The following is a 10,702-nucleotide window of genomic DNA, read 5'->3' as shown; positions in this document are numbered from 1 at the left end:
CAACACTAACAATTGTCAAGGCACAACCAGGGAGAAAACAGAGCGTTGGACATCAGCTCCAGGAGTGAGAAGGATAACTATAAGCTGGCTCTTCTCCATGGATAATAACCAACCATACAGGCACAGACACCAAAGCCTGATGTTACTGAAGGGTGGTCAATGTTTTGTGGGTGTTACCGCCAACCTCAGCACAGAAAGCATGGTGAGACTAGGGAACAGTAGAGAGTGCAGGGTAATTTCTGATCCAATACCTTCTTTACTTCCTGGAGATGCCCATTTCTGAGGACCTCTCCTGGACCATCAGCAGCAAGTCACTGGCCAAGAAGGCCCAAATGTACCTCCTCAACATGGTGGGTCACGCCTACCACCCCTTAAAATCACAGCCTTCTGGCTTCATGAAGACGGTAGCGGCTCTGATCACTATACACTTACACTACCTACCCCCCTTTGGCCCCCTTGTCCTGGACTATAATCCACATATATGCACATACATGGAATCACCTCAGCTATTGCAGCCTCTGACTGAGACCCTTATGACCTCTTGGCACATAAACGTTGCTCTTGTTGCACACAGAGCTGCTGCCATCACGTCATGTGCTGCGGAATTTTGCACTGTGTGAATGAAACATGTTTTTTTCTCCTCAGCTTGAAGTATCTGATTTAAGTATCTGTGTAATCACCCTGCACCCAGTAGAAAACGCGTGCTGGCTGTCACATTAACTTCAATGACTTGGGTTAATATAGGAGACGCGTCTGCATGTAGTCTGCAAAGTTTCATTAACAGATTTGTGTTCCCGACTATCTTCCATCGTGCTTTAATTTACCCGACTCTTATTTCTTTAAACATTGATGTCAGTCAGTCAGTCAGTCACGCACACACACACACACACACACACACACACACACACACACACACACACACATGACTTAATCCGCTGTAACCATCCACTGGCAAGGGAGACAAAGACCAGAAAGTGTCCATGGTGAAGTTGGAGCAGGCTGGGTGAGACCAGGATCAGAGTTGGAGACCTGCAGTACAGGCAGCATGAGCAGGAGAACAGGAACAACCGAACAGACAAGTCACAAAAGTCCTGAGCCGAGCCGTTACCACAGAGAGGTAAACACCAAACTGGTTGGTGATGGGAGTGTGAACCAGTCCTTTAAAGCAGGAGGCAGGTGTGTAATTGGTATGATGGGCGTGAACCAGGAAGCAGCCCCGCCCAGCCTGGAGATGGACACACAGAGGACTGACAGGAAACGGAAGGGGAGGGGGACTCGGGAGAACTCCTAACGCTCACGCGCATGTTTTAGGGTATAAAAGGTGAGACACAAGCACTGGTTTTCAGTACTTCCTTTGGCTGTTTTGGGGGAATAACCATTTTGGACTCGACTCTTCTGAACTGTGCTCTTCTAGAGTCAGTGTGTTTTTCTCTGGGTTTATTTATTTATTCTGTTGATTGCTGTTTTTATGTTTGAGAGAAGAGAAACGGCATCTCAATCCTTTTCTGTATAACAATTAAAAATGTTTGAATTTTTGAACTGCTAACATGCTAACAGGAGGGAAGGTCATCATTCTTAGGATTGGTGGAGGGGTTTGAGTACCTAAAGGATCCTAACAACAATATTTTCAGGGACTTAAAGCCCCTGGTTATGTCTCCCAAGGCAAACAGGTCCTAGGTGATGGGTCAGACGGATTGTAGCTCCAAACCCCATATGAATAATGATGCAACAAGGCAGTTAGCATTGCATGGACTGGCGACACTGGGGCCCCACCCTGGAGCCAGACCTGAGGTTGGGGCTCCCAGTGGTGCAGCCCAAATGAGCAACATCGGCTGACCCTCCCATAGACTCATCACTCGCAGGAGGGTTCAGAAGGAGCCGGTATGATTTGGGTGGTGGTCCTAGGCGATTCAATCCTTGGACTCTGGAATGCCACCTTGCTGGGGAAAATAGTCTGAGCAGGTGTGCAGGTTGTTTTGGGTTACAGACCGAGCGGCAATGCAGTGCAGACGGCCTTTGGAGGCCCTGGGAGGGGTGCTGGAACTGAACTAGTCCCAGACTGGGGACTACAAAGTCCTACTGGAGGACTTCAACACTCTCGTGGGCAGTGACAGTAGGACGTGACTGGGAGGAATGGCCTTCCCGATCTGAACCCAAGTGGGGCTTTATTACTGGACTTCTATGCTAGTCACAGTTTGTCAATCCCAAGCTCCTTGTTCAAGCATAAGGGTGTCCATCATTGCACTTGGCATCAGGACGCCCTAGACTGGAGGTCAATGATCGGCTTTGTGGTTGTGTCATCTGCATTTAGGCCATATGTTTTGGACACTTGGGTAAAGAGAGCGAATGAGCTCTAAGCTGATCACCACCCGGTGGTGCTTCAACTGACATATTATGGGAAAGTCTGGACAAAACCTCCATCAAAGAGGTCTATAACTCCCACCTCAGGGAGAGCTTTCAACAGATCCCTTGTTGGCCACCAAACCAAGGTCCCATCAGGCTCAGGTGACTCCTGAGGCAGCTGACAGGTATCGGCAGGCCAAGTGTGCAGCAACTTGGTGGAGTCTCCTTGGAGTCTGGGTGCTCCAGCAAAGACTGCTGCTCCCCATCCTGGACCTCGATAACGCAGAAGATGGATGGATGGATGGATGGATGGATGGATGGATGGATGGGTGGATGGATGGATGGATGGATGGATGGATGGATGGATGGATGGATGGATGGATGGATGGATGGGTGGATGGATGGATGGATGGATGGATGGATGGATGGATGATGTAGTAGACATGTGACGATTTTTTGGAGAAGGGTGCTGATAAGTTCTCTGTCCACTGTTTCGTTTATGTGTCACGAATACAAATGTCTATGAGCCGTGAAGACATGCGTGTCAGGAGGAGGAACTCCTGTTGGTCCTGTGAGTTGCTGTGTGGGATGAGTAAAGGTCACTTGATAAGGTGCTTCTGCAGTTGTTGGTCTTCCGCCTGATACCGAGCAGCCCCTGACTCTGGAGACCTCAGAGCTACAAAGACTCCGGTTATCTGGATCAAAACAGGAAGTGGCGGAGCAGCCGGCATCTGAGCCTCAGGATGTCTGAACATGGTGAAGTGGATCACTGTTTCCATCAGTGCCCTTCAGTCTAATGTTAATGATGATGAGGCATATCTGGATTATCAGTGATGGGGAAGGTCCACGGAGATGAAATGTCCCATTTGACCTTCTGCTGTTCCATCTTCTCCAGGATCTGCTGCAGGGATGCATCCTGTCCATGTCCTGCTCTCCAGTAGATCTGTGGAGGACCTCCACTCTCTGTCTGTTAGTTCCTGCAGGTCTGGACCAGCTCAACCATGTCCCTCCTTTGAATAGTTCTGGCATCTGAACGGCCTTCGTCTGGTTCGTCTGGTCTTGGCTGAAAGTTCAGACAGTACGGCAGATCCGATTCGGTTCTTCTGACTTGGACAATTTGAATTCCAGATACCATAAAATCATCATTACTCACAGAACACATCTGCTGTTTAAGCAGCACAGAAAGGTTATTATGGAGCTGAATGTTTCCTTGGCATGAAAAGGGTTCTGGTGGCAGCAGTGAGGGCCTCTGATAGACATCTGCTCTGACATTTCCCTTTCCTTCCCCGAGACGCATCAAAGAGCTATTTTATCTTAAGATATTCATTCATGGTGGCCTCCCGAGGACACGCGATTCAGCTTATCCCGTAAAAGAAGAGATGATGAGGAACATGCAAGAGCTGTGAAGAAGACCCGATGATCTCTGATAGAGATCAGCCATCTAGCTGCTCTTTAGAAAATGATAAAGTTCCCGAGACATCACGCGAATGTTGAAATATCCTGAGGGTCAATGCACCAAACAGAAAAAGAGCAAATAAAATTTCCTTTACAGCCTTAATCTCTGACACAATGTGGGTTTAATCTAGAAAAGTGCCAAATCTGCTGATTTCACCTGAGTGAGACAGACTTTTTAACCTGATATTAACAGTCAGAGAGAGTCTCTGACGGACGTCACCTGTGGACTTCCCTGGCCACACGTGCTACTACTACTACTACTGTTACTACTATTACTAATGTTACTACTACTACTACTACTGTTACTACTATTACTAATATTACTACTACCACTGCTGCTGCTGCTGCTGCTACTACTGTTACTACTACTACTGCTACTACTGTTACTACTACTACTGCTACTACTGCTACTACTGTTACTACTACTGCTACTACTGTTACTACTACTGCTACTACTGTTACTACTCTTACTAATGTTACTACTACTACTACTACTACTACTACTACTACTGTTACTACTACTACTGTTACTACTACTACTGTTACTACTACTACTACTACTACTACTGTTACTACTATTACTACTACTGTTACTACTACTACTACTACTGTTACTACTACTGCTGCTGCTACTACTGCTACTGTTACTACTACTACTGTTACTACTATTAGTAATGTTACTACTACTACTGCTACTACTACTACTGCTACTACTCCTACAACTACTACTACTACTACAACTACTACTACTACTACAGCTGCTACTACTGCTACTGTTACTACTATTACTAATGTTACTACTACTGCTGCTGCTACTACTACTACTCCTACTACTGTTACTACTACTACTACTACTGTTACTACTATTACTAATGTTACTACTACTGCTGCTACTACTACTCCTACTACTACTTCAACTACTACTCCTATTCCTACTCCTACTACTCCTACTCCTACTCCTACTCCTACTCCTACTCCTACTCCTACTCCTACTCCTACACCTACTCCTACTCCTACTCCTACTACTACTCCTACTCCTACTCCTACTACTACTACTACTCCTACTATTACTTCAACTACTACTCCTACTACTCCTACTCCTACTACTACTTCAACTACTACTCCTACTACTCCTACTCCTACTCCTACTCCTACTCCTACTCCTACTACTACTCCTACTACAGCTGCTACTACTGCTGTGCTTTCAGTACATCTCTTGTCCCACAGAAACATTCTGCATCATCTCATCAGCTCCTGCATCACAAGAGCTGCTGCTTCCATCTCAGCCAGTCGAGCTCATCATCCCCCCACTGTGCTGCTAATGCAATTACAGCCTCGCGTCTGCAGGGGGCTCTATCACCACCTCACCTCACATCACTCTGTGTGTGTGTGTGTGTGTGTGTGTGTGTGTGTGTGTGTGTTCGTGTCTTCTGGTTAATCCATCATGGAGCTGCTGTGACGCTGCCCTGCTGCTTCTCTAATGTCCTGTGGCAGAGTTGGTCCAGAGCTTGAGCAGGCTCACATATGGCCGCCTCCAGTGAGTGACAGGACCCCTCTGGTGTGAGCCGCCCTGCACTCCGGACGCCTTCAGCCGCGACTGCCTCTGGCTGGAAGAAGTGATGACGGAGGAGGAAAATGAGCCCAGAGAGGTGGAAGAAAGTGATGCTTCCTCTCTTCCTCTTGAGATGAAGCGACAAACGTGCTGCGTGACTGATAGAAGCAGTCCGTTAATATATGGAGGGAACTCTGAACAGTTCTTTAAGCTGACCCAGGACTGGTGACGTCCCCTGAGACCAGCCTCACCTGGTCCGACCTGTGTGACCTCTGAACCAGAACCTGAGTGGAAGCCTGTTGAGCAGGAGTCAACCTCAGGGGGAAACAGGTGACATGTGATGGAATCAGACCTTCACATCCTCCCACACCTTGTTCATACTGACCTCACAATCATACAGATCATCACTGCTCCTACTGGGATGCTGATGTTTCCATGACAACACAAGCAGCTGCAGTCAGAGGGCCATCTGTCTGACAGAGCTGCCTAAATTATCTGAGATGTTCTCATCATCATCAATGACCGGAGAGAAGCTACTTACCTGCTGTGCACACACACACACACACACACACACACACACACACACACACACACAGCAGAAGTGCAGCAGGAACTAGAACTCGAGCAGTAATCCATCATCTGGCTGAATCTGTTTGACAACAATGAAACGATGAGCCTGAGGTGATTCTACATAAATGTATTCAGATCAGGGGACAGCATAAATATTCATGAGGGCCTCCTGCACGCATGTGTGTGTCTGTGTGTGTGTCTGTGTGTGTGTTGCAGGGGGGTCTGTTCTTGTATGTTTGAGGGCCAAGGCCAACTAAATTAAGAAGTGGGAAGACATTCAACACCTTAAATGTTGGGATTTACTCCATCCATAAATGATCTCTGAACCACTGAGACAAAAGCTACTGGATGGTTTTGTTGTGTGGATGTTGCACTGTTCTGTTGATAATGGACCAGGGAAAATTCCATTACACTCTGATGATGCTCTGAATTCCTGAACAATTTAAGCCTTTTTTTCTTCCAAAGACCAAAGTGTGATCAAAGCATTTGTCATTTTGTAACCTTGTCTCTCTCCCGCCTATATTTCGCATGAGGGGTGTAAAACACAGCATGAGGGGAAATGAGCTGCTTGGCTTGATCACGTGTTTCTCGTTATATTAGCGTCACTTTTGAGTGTGAAGTTCACAGGAGATTCCCTTTTGAATGCTGCCACCTGCAGGGTGCAAACAGTAGTGCAGACGTGTGACTTCCGGGCGTGTAAACAGAAAACGTCAAAGCTTTTTGTGCCTTTGAAACTAAAATTCACTCATTAGTAATAAGTCCTCTAATCAGTAATGACTCGGTGTTTGATGTTACCACAGCTTTTATTAAGGAAACTAAAACCTGTTTATTGGTGAAAGGTTTCTTCAGCAGGGACACTTGTCCTTGTCCACAGAACACCTCCACAACACAAAAGGCACCTGATATTTGTTCCTGCCAGCATTTCCAACAACTGGACCATTGACATTACCTGCATGTTTAATATCTTCTTTTCCAGAGTTTGACCATGATGGTTCCTCAACATCTGTAAACCACCTCAGTAAACTGCACATTATTAAATTGCCCTCTGGTGCCTCCTTTCCCAACAGTATTCCAACATCAAACACATGAATTTATTGAAAGTTCAGCTTCAATAACTTGAGCTTTTGCTGATTCTGTTGCGTATTTTGGTCAACATGGAAGCAGGACTGAAGCTCCAGGAACTCTTCTACTGTCTCCGCTAAAACAACAGGTTTAAAAATGAGATTTACTGGAATGTCCCTTTCTTCAAAAAAAAAAACAACAACCTTAATTTAAGCACAATTTTAGAGTTTGATGATACAAAAGAGCTTTTAAAAAAGGAAGGCCCGCTGCAGACGTTCCTGTGGAAACAGGACCTGCAGCGATCCTCCTGGTACAATCGACCCCACAGCCCGTAAACGGCGTCGGTGTCCATCAGAACCCCGGGGCTAAAATACCCGATCGAACTCTGTCTGGCTGGTGGTGGCAGGGTTCCGGTTCTGATTGGGGGGTTGCTGGGGCATGTGGCCCCTCCTCCTGGGCGGGGCCAGATACTCAAACATAGACGTGTTGTGGGTGGACAGCATGTTCTTGAGGTCTGAGGGCATGGGGTCGGTCCAGAAGAAGTCATGATTGAGCGCGTCGTCGCTGTCGGTGCGCTGTGCTGGGTCTAGTACCAGCAGCTTATCTATCAGGTCCAAGGCGTAAGGATCTTTGACGTAGGCTTTCAGACGATCCTTCACCTTCCTCTTCTGTCCTTTGGGCAGCTCCATCTTCTGATAGAGTTCATACTTATCCACACCAGGCCACACCTGAGAGCACAAAGGGAGGGTTAGAGCAGACGGGTGTAGCCTTCCTTTCTGAGAGGTCGTGAGCTCACCTCAGTGGTGATGGAACCGCAGAGCTGGCTGATCAGAGTCAGCTGGTGCTGCTCGGTGTTGCCCTGCATGATGGGACTCCGGGTCCACATCTCTGCCATGATGCAGCCGGCTCCCCACAGGTCGATAGGGGGGCCGTAGTCTCGCTCACCTGGCAATGAGACGCGCCAGCTGACATCAACGTGGTGGACATGTGACAGAGGCGCCGGCGTCGCCATGGAAACATCAGCGCGTCAATCACCATTTTGCTTGATTACAGCTGCAGGTTGGGTTTGGTTGGAAAGTCGTCACATTGTTTACATTTGTTTTTGCTGCCTTATGTTAAAACACTGAAGAATACTCTCATCACCTTCCCATTAAAGACCACCTGTGGATGGTTCACCTGCTCTAAAAAGAACTTTATGGGAAATAAACGGGACTGGGTTTACTGGTCTGCTCTCCAGTCAGTCTGAAGGCAGCAGTCCAACCACTCGGTGGCGCTCTTACCCAGCAGCAGCTCTGGAGGTCGGTACCACAGCGTGACCACCCGGTTGGTGTAGCGGTTCCCCTGGCTGTTTTTAGCCAGGCTGAACGCTCGAGCCAGTCCAAAGTCAGCCAGCTTCAACACGCCGTCTCTGGTGATGAGCACATTGGCTGCTTTCATGTCTCTGTGAAGAATCTGTTCAACAGGCACCGACCGTTACAATCACGCTCCCATACTGCCCAACCAGTCATTCAACCCAGGTTGGCCACCAGAAGAATGAAATTACACCCATGTTGAGATATGCTGACTGTAATGCAAATTAACATGGGAACCAAGTGGCATCAACCCACACAAGCAACAGGTTGATCTAAAGGGATGGTGTAAGGGTGAGACGTAAGGCTGAAGCTGCACCTTGTTTCTGTGGATGTAGTACAAGCCGTTGAGCAGCATCTGCATGACCTTCTTGATCTCCGCCAGGGTGAACTTGACATTAGAATTGCTCAAGAGACCGGCCAGGTCGTGCTCACAGAAGTCAAACACCAGGTAGATGCTGCCCTTGTAGCGATTGTACAGTGTGGCTTCAAAGCAGTGAGAGGCAATGAGCAACCAACCGGCACAAGCTTCATCTGGTGACACGTGTATTTGCTGGACCAACCTTTGGTTCTGCAGATCTCTATCAGGTTGACCACGTTCTCATGTTTGAGCAGCTGTAGGATCTTGATCTCTCTCAGAGCCGTGATGGGGAACTGAACACACACAACATGCTTCTGCTCATTTCTTGAAAATAAAAGTAAAAATCTTCTTCAGACAGATATTAGAGATCATTTTAAATCAGGCAATCTCATCCAGAAACTTAGGAGCAGACAGAACCTTCTTCTACAGGTCTACATTTACCCCGATGAAAGTATTGACAGAAGAAACGACAGTGCTGAAACTAGAGAGGGGAGGTCTGAAGCCTGTTTTACTGAAGCAGGTGGGTTCAGCAGTGGAACTTTCTGATCCACCTGTTTCTGGGATTAACGTCTGTTTAGATGCCTGGCTGCCTGTTAACTGCTGTAGAACTAAGACGCATCTTTAGACAGCAGACAACAGCACCAGCGTTCCAAAGTTTGACGCTCGCAGGCTGCTACTGAGCAGCACTGGGGCGAGCAAACCTGTCCACCCAACTCGTGTGCACACATGAAACACCGCAAAGTAAAACGTGCTAATTCAGATCGACATTCCTCACCCCTTCTTTCTCATTTTCCATCAAAACCTTTTTCAGGGCCACCTTCTTCCCGGTCTGTCTGTGCTTTGCTTTGAAAACCTCCCTGGAAGGAGAAAGCAGGAGATCTCACCAACATTTGGGATGTAAACAAGGTTAGCTGCGTGAGGTAGCTAGCAGCGCAGCAATGTTAGCACATCACATCACCGACTCTCCCTCCCAGAGAACACTTGTGCTACTCACCCGAACGTCCCCTGTCCTATTTTAGCCATCTTTTCATATTTAGAGAACTCGTCACAGAAAGGGAATTCGACTCCGTCGTAGTATTTCGACATTATGGCGGCCTCCCGGTCGGGCCTGAAGAACACATTTCAAAGACGTTAGAGCATTTTACGCTTGGACGCGTGCAATGCCTAATTATTTTCGTCCGATTTCCACAGCTTAACGCCAAAATGCCCAACAAAGGTGTAGATATATTATTTCTTACTTTTCAGCCCCACCGGCGTTGCTACTTTTCTCTCGCTGCATCTTTGTTTTCCCGTTGTGTAACTTAAAAGAGCAGAACCACCGACTGGTAGCGGTGGTTCTGCTACTTCGTCTGCTTGTTCTTCTTCTTCTGCTCTTCTAGTTCTTCTTCTGTCCCTTTTCGGCGGTTGGCAAACAACGTACGTGAGATTTACCGCCACCTTCTGGTCTGGAATTTTATTTCATTTAACAGCCTAAAAGCCTGAAATGGTGTGATATTCCATGTTGCCCTTATGGTTTACTGTATTTACTCCACCATTCTTTGTATATTAAAGCGTTGACCTTTACTCTCTTTTTCCCCAATGCTTTTGCTACTTCTTCATCTCTGACTCATCTATACTTTTAATCTCAGCTCTATTCAATGTTACAACCATTGATATTTGTTCTTTTCTTGTTGCACTCTTGCCACCTCTCCGCCAGGTCATTGCTCTCAACTCCTATATGGGCTGTGACCCAAATGAAGTTGGCCTCTACCCCTGTTCTCTTTATTCCTTGCAGCATATGTGCTCTCTCCACTGACTGGTCATGTTTAATGCCGACCAGTGCCCTACTGGAATCTGACACTGGTACTTTAGCTGGTCTGACTTCTTATACCCAGCTCCTGTACCAGGAACGATGGCCTCTGGCAATACACAGGGACCTGCTGTCTCAGGGGCAGGGAGAGATATTTCCTTTCAACCCAGAGAGGCTGGATCTGTATGTTCTGGCTTGGCCTATGTGCTGAGTGATTCAAC

The 10,702-nt window shown here is 47.3% G+C and overlaps 1 protein-coding gene across 1 annotated transcript; it reads right to left on the bottom strand.

Annotated features, from left to right (window-relative positions):
- Nucleotides 1–6,704: 6,704 nt before the first annotated feature.
- Nucleotides 6,705–10,083, bottom strand: cdk9 (cyclin-dependent kinase 9 (CDC2-related kinase)). The gene is made up of 8 exons (XM_003965048.3): nucleotides 9,931–10,083; nucleotides 9,687–9,800; nucleotides 9,468–9,549; nucleotides 8,895–8,985; nucleotides 8,651–8,817; nucleotides 8,263–8,434; nucleotides 7,779–7,927; nucleotides 6,705–7,710 (listed from the first exon to the last, which is right to left on the bottom strand). The coding sequence occupies exons 1-8, from the start codon at nucleotides 9,969–9,971 to the stop codon at nucleotides 7,348–7,350; spliced, it is 1,179 nt and encodes a 392-aa protein (XP_003965097.1). The 5' UTR covers nucleotides 9,972–10,083; the 3' UTR covers nucleotides 6,705–7,347.
- Nucleotides 10,084–10,702: the final 619 nt, after the last annotated feature.

The sequence above is a fragment of the Takifugu rubripes genome, chromosome 6, assembly GCF_901000725.2.
Source record: "Takifugu rubripes chromosome 6, fTakRub1.2, whole genome shotgun sequence".
Taxonomy (NCBI): Eukaryota; Metazoa; Chordata; class Actinopteri; order Tetraodontiformes; family Tetraodontidae; genus Takifugu; species Takifugu rubripes.
The sequence above is the reverse complement of the archived record's forward strand: the minus strand, read 5'-3'. Positions and strand labels throughout refer to the sequence as shown.

Coding starts and splice junctions, on each gene's coding strand:
- cdk9 (XM_003965048.3), bottom strand. CDS start 9,971: ATGCAGCGAGAGAAAAGTAGCAACGCCGGTGGGGCTGAAAA. Junction 9,550..9,686: donor ATAGGACAGGGGACGTTCGG/GTGAGTAGCACA, acceptor TTCTCCTTCCAG/GGAGGTTTTCAAAGCAAAGC. Junction 8,986..9,467: donor TGGAAAATGAGAAAGAAGGG/GTGAGGAATGTC, acceptor GTGTGTGTTCAG/TTCCCCATCACGGCTCTGAG.